Source organism: Lonchura striata, chromosome 5 (assembly GCF_050655825.1).
Source record: "Lonchura striata isolate lonStrDom1 chromosome 5, ASM5065582v1, whole genome shotgun sequence".
In the NCBI taxonomy this organism is placed as follows: Eukaryota; Metazoa; Chordata; class Aves; order Passeriformes; family Estrildidae; genus Lonchura; species Lonchura striata.
Genome location: NC_140707.1, coordinates 26,895,991 through 26,910,852, shown reverse-complemented (window position 1 = coordinate 26,910,852; position 14,862 = coordinate 26,895,991). Strand labels below are relative to the sequence as shown.

The window sequence follows — 14,862 nt, the reverse complement described above, 5'->3', positions numbered from 1 at the left end:
AGCTTACTGCACTACAGAGGCCTTTGGAAGGATCTACTTCAAACATTCCATCTTATAATAAAGTACAGGAATATGCAAAATGACAGGCCTTAAAAATGTAAAAATAAAGACAGATTACAAAGTTATTTCTTTTATAAAGACAAGATTTCCTATTCTACATTCTTTAGAAGGCACAAGTATTTATCTGAGGCAGACTGCACACTTACCATCCTTTCCACAATTATGATCTTTGGTCCAAGTTGTTTGTGAATTGCAAAAATATGGATCAGTCTAAGTGTAAATACCATAAAGTCAATGGCGAGTATTGTACGGCCAGCTTGAAAAGTTGAGTTCAGCATCCTGCAGAAGACATGGAATGAAATATCAGCTCTCAGCAAGTACTGCTACTGTCTGTACAGTGATGAGAAATGACTAAAAGATGAAGGAACACTCTTCTCTCTCTTGACTTCAATGAGCTTTATTAACAAATGATAAAATATGAGGTACTTTGAGTAAAAGGGATTTCAGAAAACAAACAAAGCAGAGCTTTTCAGTAGATGTGTTTGAATGTATCAATTCCAGAGGCCCCTACTGCAGAAACACATCTCAAAGCCTGTAAAAATGAGTGTTAGATCCTGTCCTCTCATGCACATAAGACTCAGCTGTCAGCTGATGCACAGAGCCCTTGCTACTGATGCAAATATATACCTGCAGATTACCCCTATTATGAAGAGAAAGATGGTCACCATATCACATTTATTCCAGTTATCTTCCACATACAGTTTAAATTTTTTCATTAAATTTGTGTCTTCATCTGTATAGAAGCTCTGAAAAAGAGAAATAACCATTGATATTGATAGCTTTCCACTTTCACAATTTCCTTCTGAGTTTTAACATGATACCTGTTGCGGTTTTCTCATTCATTGCAAAGAACAAAACCAAATTCTGAGTGTAATAAGAAAAAAAAAAAAGCGGTTAAACAATGCAGCTTCAGTCAGAGTTCAGTTTCTAGGCATTGCTACCTAAACAGCATGAACAGATTCAGCATTTCTGTGCTGGAATTTTCAATGTAGGCACACTTGATTATCTAGGCAAGGAGTTGGCTTTCTTAATTGGGTTTTAGTCTGGCAGTCTTCATGTTTTACAGGTTTATAATGAAATGTTCTTTGATCCAGTTATTTTCCATGTCCTCCTCTGGTAATGGCCTTGCTGCACAGTTTCAAATAAATTGTGACAAAGTTTCCTGTTTCTTTTGCTTTAATAATGAACACCTACTGGCTCTTCCAGAGTAGATGATTGTAACTGCTTTTTTTTGTGTGTGTGTCTAAAGGGGAGAAAGAGCTTTGTGCAACTCAGTTACAACACACTTGCACCACTGCTATTGTGTCAGTTTTTAAACTGAGGACTTTCCAAAACCAGTAATAGGAGACTAACGGAGAAAGGCTTTTGGGGTTGGTGGTTTTGTTTGGTTGTTTCTTTGTTGGTTTTTTTTTGTGGGTTTTTTTTTTGGTTTTTTTTTTTTTTTTTTTTTTTTTTTTAAAGAAAAGCAAGACCAAAAGAGATCTGGTAATACTTTGAGCTGGAAAGTATTTTAGGAAAAGCCACAGATAATCTGAATTAATTTACTTGTGATTTTTTAAAGTCTCCAGCAAGGAAGAATCTCCTAAAAATATGCAGAGCTGTCTGCTGTGTTTCCAGGTGTAGAATATAACTTCCAACTTACATTTTTTGTGGTGGGAGGACCTAGTTCTGTGGAGTGAAATTGGAGAAGGCCTTTACAAAACAAAGAATATCTGACTTCTGGCAGCCCACTGGACTTGGCTAAAGCTGCAGTAGGATGGAAAAACAGAGGTAGAGATATAGGTTTATATGGTAGAGGAAAAGCTTGCTCTGGGAGAGAGAGGTGAGATGTTTAGGATAAGGTAAGTTCTATATTGTTCTGTTCACCTGACACTTGAAATCTCAAAGCCTGCTCAGTTATACAGACTGTAAATCTATTGAGAATACTGCTGCAGGTTATGCTGTGCTGACACTGAGGTGATGCAGGTTACTCACCTGTCGGATCTCTTCCAAGACAAGTGTGAACACCCAGAAGTAGAGTACAATTTCTTTAACAGATGGACCCTGAGGTGGAGGTGGTTTAAAGTCCAGTAATAGGACATAAGTAAATAGAAAGAGAAAAGCAAAGTACATTATAACATTCCCCATAAACACAGTTACAGGGGCACTCCAGAACTTTCTCCACCGGGTAAACACGAATGCCAGCCATGCTGTGTTTGCAGAAGGGTTCTGTTTTTCCAGTGTGTCAGTTCTTCTGCAAACAAAAAAGAATACATGCTTGGTGACGATATCTTAAAATTAGTTCATGGGAATACGCTCAATATTATTCTATATAAAGCTTCTTGTAAGATAGTAACAAGCAAATGCTGGGGCTGGCCAAGGAGGAAGGCTGTAGATGTCACAGCAATCATATTACCATAGCAGAAATATTTCAAGTCAAAAAGCAGGTTTTGAAAAACAAAGTCACATCAGTATTATGTGCATTTTTATTATTTCAGTTTATTTGTATTAATTTTATTTGTTAACTTCATTGTGTTCTGCATGGACTGCAAATGCACAAGGAGAGGAGGAAGGGTAATTGGCCTTTATAAACCTAAATAATAGGAAAGAAAAGAAAATGGCCAATGAATTTTTGTGAGTCAGCTCTTAATTATTTTGGCTTTAAAATTTCTTGCAGTGTGTGTCTGTGGAAGCTCTTGTTGTTGCTGTGACTTTGAACTTCTGACCCAGTCTCTAAGTGCTGGATCATATTAAGCCTGTTTTCCTTGACTATCCTTGCTGGAATCTGAATTCTTCCTACTGAAGAATATCTTGCTCCTTTGCATAACTGGCATCTTGCCCTTCGTGATTAAATTAGAGTAAGTTGAAAAAAAAAAGCAATATAGAAGCCTTTTAGCAAAAAGAGTTGACCTCATAAAATATGTATTAAGGTAGACTTTGAGTGGTGTGGAATGATGTATTTTGTAACTGAAGGGAAATTTGACCTGTACATTTACAGCTGTTTTGCAGTGTTTTGGAACATGAAGTGGTATCTACTGGTAATGGAAAATATCCTGTGCAGAAAATGCAAGTTTGATAGCAATTTGATCTTTGTATGAGGATTTGTTTCCCCATAAAATGCTCTCCTGTGTAAGCTAGGGATGTTATTGGACCTTTAATTTTGTGATTCTTACTCTGAGAAGTTTGATCTCCAACAAAGGATGTGCACACCAGGGTAGGTTTTCAATTTCACCTCACAGAAAATAAACAATGACTCTTCACTGGTTTTTAATTTCCTCTGATGATCTTGCTAATTATTAGATACATTTGTTACAAGGAAAAAGTTCTCTTTGAGGCCAATCTTTTGTATATGCCTGATCCTGCACTACTTCTCAATTTCTGACATCATGAGATACATTCCCATGGTAACAGGCTAATATCATAAACAGATAATTGCAGCTTTACTGTAAGATGCTGAAATAGATCTGGGATGGAGAGAGCCTCTTTGTTAAAGTAAATTGCTAGGATAATAGCAATTGGAACATTGAATGTAATGACCAAGCCATGCTGCACTCAGGATATGGAAGTGCTTTATGATATTGCTTACAAATAGCTCCCAAGAGACAGATGCTTTTGCACCTATTTTATAGGTTAGGGAGGGAAAGAGAAGAACTAATGATTTTCTCCAATATACCAGCAGTTAAATGCCAGAGGTAAAAATAGAACCTAATAACTCTGACTTGGTCCAGGACTTCATACTGCAGCTGATGCTTCCTCTCTAACACTGTTCACCTATTTCTGGAGTTCTCTTTAAATAATGGAAAAGCTAAGTGGTGATTTAGCACTATTTAGCCTTTAAGAGGACTTTGTGCCAATCAAAAGTCTACTTATACTGACTTAAGTCCTTGTGGCCTCCCAGGATTTGGTGATAAGTGTGAGGTAGAGGTATAGGAGGGGATTCTGTTCTGAATCAAAGATCTATGACTGACCACAAGCAACTGACAAAACCTTTATGCTCGGTTACCCATTTGTGTGATGCTCCCTCTAACTTATAAGGTTCCCCAGGGCTCATCTGTTAAAATTTAAATTAAGAGCATGAGAAGCTGACTCAGTGTAAATTTCCTTGGTACTAATGGGTGCAAGGACACCTTTGTAAGAAAGTACAGTGATGTGAGGTTTTGCTGAGAACCTTCTTTCTGCAGTAATCTGATAAGCTCCTAAAATCCATTGTCTATCAGTCATCATGAGCTGATGGGAATGTCATGAAATGCTATGTGATTCCCAAGTAAATTCCTTGTTCTGGATGAATTACCTGCTCTGAAAAAGTAAACTGATGTCTCCTTGAAGCAGTGCTATATCCCTTTTTATTTTCTATATTCCTTTTAGAGAGCAACAACAGCAGTAATCAAGGGGCACAACACTTCCTGAGGAGTAATGACTTCCTTGGCCCTTCAGTTGCTTTTTAGATCCTTAGAAAACTCACAGTAGCTGATGGTTTTAAACTTACCTATCTTCCTTGGAGAAAAACAGAGTCCTCTCTGAATCCAAACTGTCCAGCTCTCTAAATGGCTCTGGCTCATTCTTTGATTGTTTTTCCTCACTGTAAGGAAATAAAGTCATTAGTTAAAAGACAATGCTTAGCTATTTTTCACTATTGCATTGGCATTGTTACAGAATTGCTACTTATCTTGGATCTGCTCTGCTGAGGAGCTATTAAATAGGGCATAAACTTTATCTTTACAAATTCTGTTTGTTTTTAAGAAGGAGGCTGAAGTCACCCACAAGATTCAGAGAAGTGATAATTGGCGCGCTTCACAAAATTGGAGCAGGATGCTCAGTTTCCTCAAACTAGTTAGGATTTGAGCAGAAGTAAACCCCTCAGTCAGTCCTAGAAGAGAATTGCTCAATGCTCCGTTCCTAGTTAGTAGCAATTAAGAAGGGAAATTCCAGATACAATAGAGGACATGTGACACTTCTTGCATTTCCTGGGAAAGGAGGCAAAAAATGGAAATTGGAAAATGATTGCTTTGATGATGTATAATAATTCAAACCTTCCATGAAAACTTTGCTAAAGTATCACATTAAATGAATTTGTGAATCTGGCAGCCAGAAGGTCATCTTTAGTGATACTGGCAGAAGGCAAATCTTAAGTCAGCATTGCCAAACAAGTTTTCCTCTTGCTTTTTATGTAGTATAAGAGTTAAGAAACATATATTTCATAAAAACATGTCATTTCATATTGCTAATTCTTATGATTTGCATATGATTCTCTGAATGTTTGAGGTTTTCCTAAAGTTTCAGAATCACAATTTTTGCAACCACTTGAGCAGCTTGGCTGCTGTTTTTTTCTCTTCTGTTTTTTAAATTTAATTTGGTTGGTTGGTTTTTGTGGTGTGATATTTTTGTTTTGTTTTGTTGGTGTTTATAGTGCATGGACTCTTTCTCAAGAAAACCTAAGGCACTGAATTTGAAAATCTTGCTTGATTTTGATTGACAGATAATTTAATTTCAGTCCCGTGTTTTTAAACTTGACTTATGGTTATCAAGGCTTATGGCTGATAACACTGTTTGTGATGGCTGTTTTCCTTGGATAGGATACTGAGGTTTGAGCCAGGCATCTCCAAATCTAGAAACAATTCTACATTGCTTTTTAGAATCTGGAGCTGACAGAATTCCAACAGGCTTTCCTGTGGACTGTGCAAAATAGAATGATCTCTGTGAAACTGTGGCATTGATCTTTTAAAGTATGGCAACAAGACACACAAATCACTCAGCCCCATAGAAAACTGATTTGGTTAGGTGATATTAGTTGATGTTATTGTTTTAATGATTCAGGAAGAAGATTAAGTCTGGATATTTTTTATGGCTTTTTTTTCATCACTTACTTATTTATCTCTTGTACCAAAATACTTATGTTTATACCTGTATGATATTAAATTGGTGTAGATTAGGAAAGGACACCAGAATGCACAGATTAACTTGAGGATCTGTGTGCTTTTAGCCATGTCTCCCCACCATATTTTTGTCAGGAAGGCCTGAAAGTCCAGAAGAGAAAAGATGGCTTTAATATCACAAAAAGATACTTGCAGATGAAATGCAGCTATGTTCAGACACTCCTAATACAATGAATGCTCTGACAACCTCACAGCTTCAGGGCAGACAGGTTCTCTGTGTGTCCTTCTGCAGATGTTGAGTATGCAAGGAGTTATTTGGAGACCAGTGGAAAGAACAGCAAGCCAAATTGAATTAAGCAACATCTGTAGTACTAAGGAAGCCCAAGTCAGGCACTGGGAGATAAAAGCAGCATTACTCTTAATTTAGCTTTGTGTATGCAGAGAGAAGTCAGGTTGTGAGAGCAAAGCTGAATAGTAATTTAATTTAACTTTTATCTGTGAACTCTCTCTTGAATCTGAGCAAGGAGTTACCTCACATCTTGGAGCAGCTTCATTATGCCCCAGGCAGATTTACAGTGCTTTTCTGTGAGCAAGAAAGGAATAAAAAGCAAAAAAGCACACGATGGATTAAGGGCTAAACCTTCTCAGCACACTGCTCTGTGTGCCAGCTGGATGAGAAGGTGGGGAAAGGGGGAATTGTGCTGCTTTGGCAAGGACATGGTACAATGTTCTCTTAGTTGGTTGCTAGGGGGAGAGAAGAGTCCTTTCTCTGAAGAATGGTTCTCAGGGGAATACATTCATTGGGGTTGTTCAGTTCCTGTGCTACCCTCTCCTGTGTCCAGCATAAGGCCCTGGGTGCACGTAAAACTTACCTGGACACCATCATGTGCAAAGAAAGACTTTGCATCTGCTTCTGTGGCCAGCTGAAGGCACGTGGTTTTGCTCCAGTACTGATTTTTCCTCACCAACAGAGCAAATGCTCTCTCCTCACTGTCGTGGTAGCATTCACTAAACAGTTCTGCCATATGAACGAAACACAGACAAAAATATCTATCTCTTGGGTGATCCTCTTACACTTTGAAGGATGAGTTGTCATGCTGTACTCGCTTTCGTGAACAGACTAAAGGAGACAAACAGCCCAGCTTTTTCTTGTAGACAACAAATCCTTCACTTTGAGACAGACCTACTTGTCATAAAATAATATTAGGCTTGGTGGAGTGTTATGACAAAATTGTTTCCAGAGAAACTGGTCCTGGAGCTTAGAAACCAGGATAAATTTAATGAGTAAAAAAAAACCCAAAACAAAACCAAAACCAAACCAAACCAAAACAAAAAAATTAAAAAAAACCCCAACACTCCAACAACAAAAAAAACCCTAAAAATCCCCCCCAAAAAACCCCAAGATCTTCTCATTAGACAAGACCTGACTTCTCATGTCTGTTTCAGTCTACTGATTCACTTGATTATCTCAGTACCTTTCCCAAGCCAGCCTACACTGTGAGGCTGGGCAAAAAGGTCACGTGCACTTAAAATTATATACATATCTCTTTTCTTGTTGATGTGGTATTTATCATTTTTAAAGAAAGTTTGCTTTGCATAATCCAGGCTAGAAATTAAAACTGAGGATCTGACCTGTTACTTATCAAAGCCAAGAAGCAAAAATTCTTTGTATTGGATTAGGCCTCATAATTACTCAAGCCCTGTGATTATCTGCGAGCCTCATTTTAATGTAATTTTTAATTTTTGTAAATAATAATGGCTCTGTGAGATGAAGGGAAAATGTGATCCCTGTGTAAATAATGCAGCAACGCCTGCATGAACCTTCAGCTGCTTGATGAACTACCTCAAAGGAAGAGGAGCCTCTGTCTCTGTTTCCATGTGGGGCATATTTTAAAGCCCTCTCTTCACAGCTGTGAAGGTATGGATTGGACTGAAGTCAGATCAGCAGAGAAGCTTGTGTGCAGACATCTGTTTCTACAGCAAGGAAAGGGGAGAGGGCTCAGCATTCCAGCATTGCGGATGCCTGGATCTGACTGCTGTAGGGAGGGGCATCTTGTCTGCTGCAAAACCAGCCTGAGCCTCACTGCAGTTTGCAGTGCACTTGGCCCTCTTCTGGGTGAGGTAATCTCAAATTATTTTTAGCTGCAATGACAAAACTTAAAACTTGTTGCTCTAGTGGCCCTTACAGAGCAAGCTTGATATTGCAGGAAGAGCGGGCTGCTGTGAGCCTTGGAAGTGTTTTGTTTATTCTATCTTTCACATCACTGTAACACACCTTGTACTAAGATCAGACAATTGAAATACCAACAAGCAGCAGGAAAGTATCTCTACGCCCCAAGAGGCCTGTCTTGGAACAGAGATTTTTCCAAAATGAGTGGGGTTTAAATCTTCCCTCTGTATCTGAATGTTTGGCACTGCCTGTGCTGCAAGACTTAAATTATTCATGACAGTTGACCTTTTACGACTGAAACTGTATTTTTTTTTCACTTGCTTGCCTTCCAATGGCAGTTCCTTCACAAATTTTCAATGCCATTCAAAAAGTGCCATTACTTACCAACAGCGAGCTGCTCATACTTGGCCTCTTTCATTATACAGGCTGCTTTGGTCTCCGTCTCCAGGCGGGACATCTCTTTCAGGATCTTGCAGGCTGCCAGAGCCGAAGCTACACCCTCCTGACCCTGTAGAATTGAAAGGGGTGATGCTGTCATCCTCCCCTGGATTCTGAACGGGGAAGACTCTGCTATGCAGCACATCGAACAGAGAAAAGTTCATGCCTTTCACAAAAAAATCTTCCCTCCAATACAGGGAGGGAATACAAGTCGAAGATTATTATCAAAATGACAGTTTTGATGATATTTGAGAATTAAACCCCTGTATTGTGGGTGCCCCATCCCTGGCAGTGTTCGAGGCCAGGATGGATGGGGCAAACCCGTCTAGTGGGAGGTGCTGGGTGCCGGATCTTTAAGGTCACTTTCAATTCAAACTATTCCAGGATTGTTTAGTTCTTGTGAGACTTCTAGGCTCTTTGAGGGACCTGAGTTGGACTAAAAGGCGAATAATATGTTTTGGAAATAGCGCAGCACATTCTCCCCATGGCGGGATGCCTCCAGCAGGGCTGTGCTGGGACAGGGGTGCAGGGGGAAGGAGGGAGCAGAGCTGGCTTCGCCCTCCTTCCCCCTGCACCCCTGTCCCAGCACAGCCGGGTACGGCCCGGAGCAGGCCGTGGGGTGTGATGGAGCAGGGCTGTCGGAGGAAGGAGGGAGCAGAGCTGGCAGAGGCGTGGCCGTGGCCCGGAGCAGGCCGGGCGGTGTGAGGGGGCTGCGTGCCGCGGGGCCGATGTGTCCGCAGGCACACAGCCCGCGCCGCCCCGGACAGATGCAGCTCGGAGCTTTCCTCTCTCTGTGGGGGCAGGGAGGCTCCCAGATGCGGGGGACAGGGCTGGCTTGTGAAGCGGGAGCCGGTGATGCCAGGGCGATGCTGCTCCCTCGGCACGTAAGCTGAAGATGGTTCAGTGCTCCGTCTTCTCGGCCGTCACGCTCGGGCCGAGCAATGCCGGCTGTGGGAGCACAAGCCCGGCTCCCGGGAGCTGCGATTCACCGGGAGCAGCGGGGCTGCGGCCCGAGCTGATTTACACCTGCTGGAGATTAAAAGCCCCATAAATGCCACCTCCCGTGTTCTGGGAACGAACCGATCTGTCATCTGAGCTGCAAGGCTGAGCAAAAAAAAAAAAACCGTCTCGTAAACTTGAAATATACCATCACTTCACCTGAAGCAGCTGCAGCTCAGAGCTTACCATAGCCCAGAAGTAGTTTGCCATCTTGTGCCGGTTTTGAAGTACTGCCCATACAAACAAATCTCTCCAAGGATTTTCGCTTTTCTGGTTCATGTCCAAGGGCCCAGGTAATCGCTTTGTGTTCGTTTTGTCCTGAAATATGGGTTGAAAAATTTAACACCTGGTTGGCAGTCTCGCTCCATGCAATTGACACGATCTAAGATGCTCTCAACCTCGCTGGCTACTTCACATTTCTTTGACTTTTCAGTAGGACCAAAAGGTAATTAGCTCATTCTGTACTGAGTTAAAGGATCCTTGTGTCCCTGACATAACCCTATACGTGTGAGAACATTCTGGATGAAATGGTGACTCCGTTGAAGCCAATGCTAAAGTTCTCACTGACTTTATTGAAGCTGGGGTTTCACCACTGGTGTGTAATATCAGACAAGACAAACCTGTGATTAACTAATCTGAGCTTGCCCTCAATTATATCAGATTCTGCTCTGCTGCCACAGAGGACAAGGCTTCAGAGAAAAGAGAACAAAAGGCATTTTATTTCATCAGAAATAAATCTCACCAAGGCCCTGTACGGGACAAGAATAGAGTACGTCAATACCCCTTTTTAGTCCTTCCTTTGAGAAACCTTTCCCTCATGCAGAGAGCAGTTTAAGTAGAACACTGCTTATTCCTTTAGCACTTGATAAAAAAATAGCCTAGAGGAAGTGCAGCCACTTAGGTCAAGTTCTGTGTTTTAAGTCTATTTAAAAACTACTTTTTTATCTATTGTGTTGGTTAAAAGCAGCCAGGGTGTATTTATTTTAATTAAACAGGTTTATGTGAGAATATATTTTTTAATAATTTAAATGATGGGATTCTGTTCAAATTTATTTTAATGGCACTTTTGGGGGATTTGGGGTGGGGGTGTTTCTTCAGTTTGTAGTGAGCTATTGGATCAAATAAATTGCCTTGAAAGTCTTGCAGGAGACAAAGATATCAAAGGTCTCATCTGTTTTTTTAACCACTAGTTCTTAACTTGAAAAAAGACACACCGTTTGGCAGCAGGGACGCTGGTTTCCCAGTACTCTGATGCTCTTTCTGTTGCCAATGATAATGGGATTTGGCCATGGGAAGAAGCTTTAAAAGGGAAAAAGCTAGTAGGCAGCAGGAGCTGATCTCTGAATTGTGCCTTATCTACTGCACTGGGCTTTAGCTCACTTGCTGCCAAATGCCAGAAAGGGCTTTGGGGGCAAATTTTTACTTCTGGCAAGTTTATAAGTCTAGAGTATACTTAGTGACTTCAGAGGTATTGTCTCAAGTTTTTCATCCTTGTGAATGAAGAAAGGCTGAGTAGATTCAAACTTAACTTTTCATACTAGTATTTAATTTAGCTAATCTTTATCAAAGCAAAAGTGATTTAACGTCTCAAATAAGATTTTTTTTTTTAAATTAGTTTCTAGTCTTATCAGATTTTTAGGCATAATTCTTGACAAATACCAAAAGGTTCATTTGTTTTGTTTGTCTGAAACAGAACCCTAATGCAATTTCTTTATACATCTTTGTTTAGAAACCTTTCATCCAAACTTATTTTCAATGTTTTTGCAAGCACTTTGGTACTTAGGCGGTTCAATGTTAAATATACTGTCAAAATGCAAAAATGATGATGCATCTATTGCACCACTGTGGATTATAAACATTCCACATTGGTACCCCCATCACATATTATCCTCATCATATGTTGGCCAGCACAATTTCCAGGGCCACACACAATTGTTCCTATTTATTGCTCTGCGTTCTGGCACTCCATAAAAAGTCTAAAATGATCTAAAGGCAAATATCAAATACTGGGTATCAATACCTGAGTTTAGTCTACTCGTACAGAGTATAAATCCGAGAATAGTTTTGTGTACAAAGATGACAATTTTCAGACCCGAGATTGAAAATCTCCATTGCCTGCTTTTATTTCTCCTTAAAAACAATTGCATTTCCAATACTACTTCTTGATGTTCTGTATGAGAAAAGCAGACCACTATTTTTATGTCTAATTCCTCCTTAGTAAATGTAAATATTATTTGTATTCCCCTAACATCTTTAGCTAAATCTGTTCTCTGCCTCACCCCAAAGACTAGACCTAATTAAAATTGTACTAATTCTAAATTGGAGGGGAGCAATGATGCAAAGTTGTGACTCACAGATTTCTTCTTGCCTCCATGTCTGAGGTCTTGATAGAAACCTTTGCATGCATCATGGAGGAAGTCCTTGAGAACTCTAGAGACCTCACTGAGAGTGAAGAGAGGACAGATCTCCTTCTGCTCACTTTGCTGCTGACCAGTGAGCCCTGCCAAGGTCAGTTTGCTTTCTTCATGCTTCTTCAGGAGAAGTTCATAGAGGAGACATTTCTGAGAAATGGAACAGTAGAGTCTCTGCAGGCGACTGTAGGTCAGGAATTCATATATGTTAGCCCCATTATCAATAAATAACTTTACAAATTCTGGTTTGTTGTTGACTAGAGCATCCATCATCACTTCCTCCAGGTCACAGGACTAGATTGATGAAAGAGGAAAAAAAAAAAAAGAAATTTTGGGATGTAATAACGGATGGATGATGAGAGAGTTTAGATTTAACATGAACATTTTGTCTTCCACCAGTCAACAGTGAGTACAATGAGAAAAAGGTGGAACTCTCTTCATTTTTCTCTGACAAAATGTCGGTGCCAGCATTAATGTTATAACATCAACATAAATTGTGTGCTGTAGGACTTGATGTGAGGTACCTACCACACTGGGTATTTATAGAGCAGTTGAAAACAGTGACATTCTTTATCTGCCTTCTAACAGTAATATCTTTTGGGATGCTCCAGTGTCCTGTACACATTGGAATATACACTGAGTGTCCTCTAAGGCAAAAAAACCTGGTACCTTCCACTCCACGTCACCATTGAATATTTCGCTTTTAGCAATGTCAACCCTATTCCAGGCCACTGCCAGTTTCAGTTCATCCAGATATTCCTTAGCCTCCTGACTCTGACTTTTACAGGCTGGAAAAAAATAGGAAATGCAAATAAAGTCAGTACTTTACAGTTACGTTTAATTTAATATAGTATTGGTACTTTGATTAGCAATGCAAGTTCTCCTTCAGCTATCACAGGTCTGTGGGTGGCTTAACCAGAAACCCTTCACAGCAATGTTTTCCTAAATTCAGAAACATTAATATTCAAAACTGTTATTTTTTTATATATTAACTCTATTAAAAGCATTAAGTTTAAATGGCGGTTGGCTATTTAGAGGGATATTGGCCTGCAGAAGGCAGGGGACAGGACTGGCTGTTGGTTTTGCCTTGTGTCAATTAGCACATAAGAAACAAAATGTCTTTTTTTTTTTTCCTCCTATGCTAAGTTTAAGCTAACACAAACCATTAAGTTAAAAGAATCTGAAATAGATAGCAGCACAAGTAATGTCTTCTTTCAGAAGATATAGTGGAGATTTCTTATAGGAGAAACGGATTGTTTCTAGTAGTAGTTTTGGTCTGTTTGTGGGTTTTGGTTTTGTTTTCATGGAGTTTTTTTTATGGTTTAATTGGAATAATATACTGCTTCAGTATATTTCAGTTATTTTATAGCCTCTGTTATTAAGAGAAGCAAATAGTGAAGTAAAGGAGTGGCTAAAATAGTACCATACAATAGCACGAGATTAAAAAGCAAACACTAGTTTAAAGGAAGCTTACAAGAGCTACAGTAACTGCCACAGTTAATTTGTCAATAAACATATAAAAGAACGGGGCATCAGAAATGAAATCTGACTCAATAGTCAAATGAATTCGCTCTGGGAAAAGAGGAAATATATTTATGGCATAGAAGTCAAATAAGACAAACATTACGATGTTTACTTATTGTATCTTACCTTTTACTAAGGCTTTTAAAATGACTGTGTCTAATTCTTCGGAACTGTCTTGCTCAAAGTTGTGCAGAGTTAGAAGGTGTTGGTGTGAAATAATATTCTGAATCTATTCAGAGTCAAAACAAAAGTAATTTTACACATTGTCCTTTGGATGCACATTAGTGTCCAAATGCCCAGTGGAGATCACCCAGACAGTATTTCCCAAAAAATTATGTTCTAGTTCTAAAGCTGAGGTTTGGCAAGAAGGCCAGTATTATTAGTTTCCCATATTTAAATAACTCCTATGGCAAGTAGGGAGTTACTGCCTTTTCCAGGACAGAAGGAACAGAACTTGGATATTCTGAGAACCAGAGCAGTGCTTTAATTAAAAGATCCTTCCTTAACTTACATTCTTATTTGATTCAAAGTCACATTGTAGCCAGCATACCACTAGTTTCATTTTACCTCATCCTGCTTTGACATTTAAGTTTGGCTCTCCGAGTTGTTTATTTAAAAGCATAGTCTCTAACTCTTCTCTGAGCAAAAGTGCTCAAATATTGATATATATACAGTATATCTTTCCTTCTTCCTTTATCTTTCCTTCTGCTTCTCTATTTATTGAGTTTTCTTTCTCACAGTGCAGCTGCACTGAGACTTTGTGAGCCTCTGGCAATATTTCTTCCAGATGCCTTTAATCCCCTTTTGTTAGTGATCTAGTAAAGTTTTTCCTAATGGAATTAGTTTGTGGAACTTTTAAAGCTGAAGATTGTGGTGGGGAATGCAAAGAATAAGTAGTGAGCCAGGTCAGGTGGACTTGGTTTATCTCAGAGACACTCAGTGCTCTTCACACAAGGACAATCTCAGAGTGGATATTTGTTCCTAAAGGCTTATGCAAGTGTACCCCAAGACAAAGAGTAAAGAAGATCTCTGAATATGTTTTGTCTTTCTGTTTTAAGAACAATGACACTTAAAGAACAAGTAACTAACAATAGGATAATTTCTAAACACATTTCATTCTATTTAATTTATTCATGCTTATCCACAATGAGGTTTCCATTTAACAGCTGTAGATCATGAATTAGGTCTCTTCTGTCACAGCTGCATGAGCTCCACAGCTGTGGATATAAATAATGCTTCGTGTCCTACAGAAGGACTGTCGGGTTCCTGGGTGCTGGCTGTTACTTGAGGAAGTAATTGAGGAAGGACAGAGCCCTCAGTGTTCAGCTGAATTCCTGGGGCAGCAAAGTAGTTTGCATGATCAAATGACCAGTTGATTTTTAATGCTAGAGAGGCTTTCTATGACACC

At 39.5% G+C, this 14,862-nt stretch overlaps 1 protein-coding gene across 7 annotated transcripts in view; it reads right to left on the bottom strand.

Annotated features, from left to right (window-relative positions):
- TRPM5 (transient receptor potential cation channel subfamily M member 5) overlaps positions 1 to 14,862 on the bottom strand; it is a 53,419-nt gene that overhangs the window by 12,563 nt on the left and 25,994 nt on the right. For all 7 annotated transcript variants that reach the window (XM_085581507.1, XM_085581505.1, XM_085581501.1 and 4 more), the window contains 11 exons: positions 13,581 to 13,683; positions 12,600 to 12,718; positions 11,874 to 12,224; positions 9,706 to 9,837; positions 8,467 to 8,590; positions 6,785 to 6,930; positions 5,941 to 6,053; positions 4,526 to 4,618; positions 2,035 to 2,293; positions 688 to 806; positions 207 to 339 (listed from right to left, as the gene is read on the bottom strand). In XM_085581507.1, the coding sequence (XP_085437633.1) occupies positions 207 to 339; positions 688 to 806; positions 2,035 to 2,293; positions 4,526 to 4,618; positions 5,941 to 6,053; positions 6,785 to 6,930; positions 8,467 to 8,590; positions 9,706 to 9,837; positions 11,874 to 12,224; positions 12,600 to 12,718; positions 13,581 to 13,683 (1,692 nt within the window). The remainder of the gene's footprint in view (positions 1 to 206; positions 340 to 687; positions 807 to 2,034; positions 2,294 to 4,525; positions 4,619 to 5,940; positions 6,054 to 6,784; positions 6,931 to 8,466; positions 8,591 to 9,705; positions 9,838 to 11,873; positions 12,225 to 12,599; positions 12,719 to 13,580; positions 13,684 to 14,862) is intronic.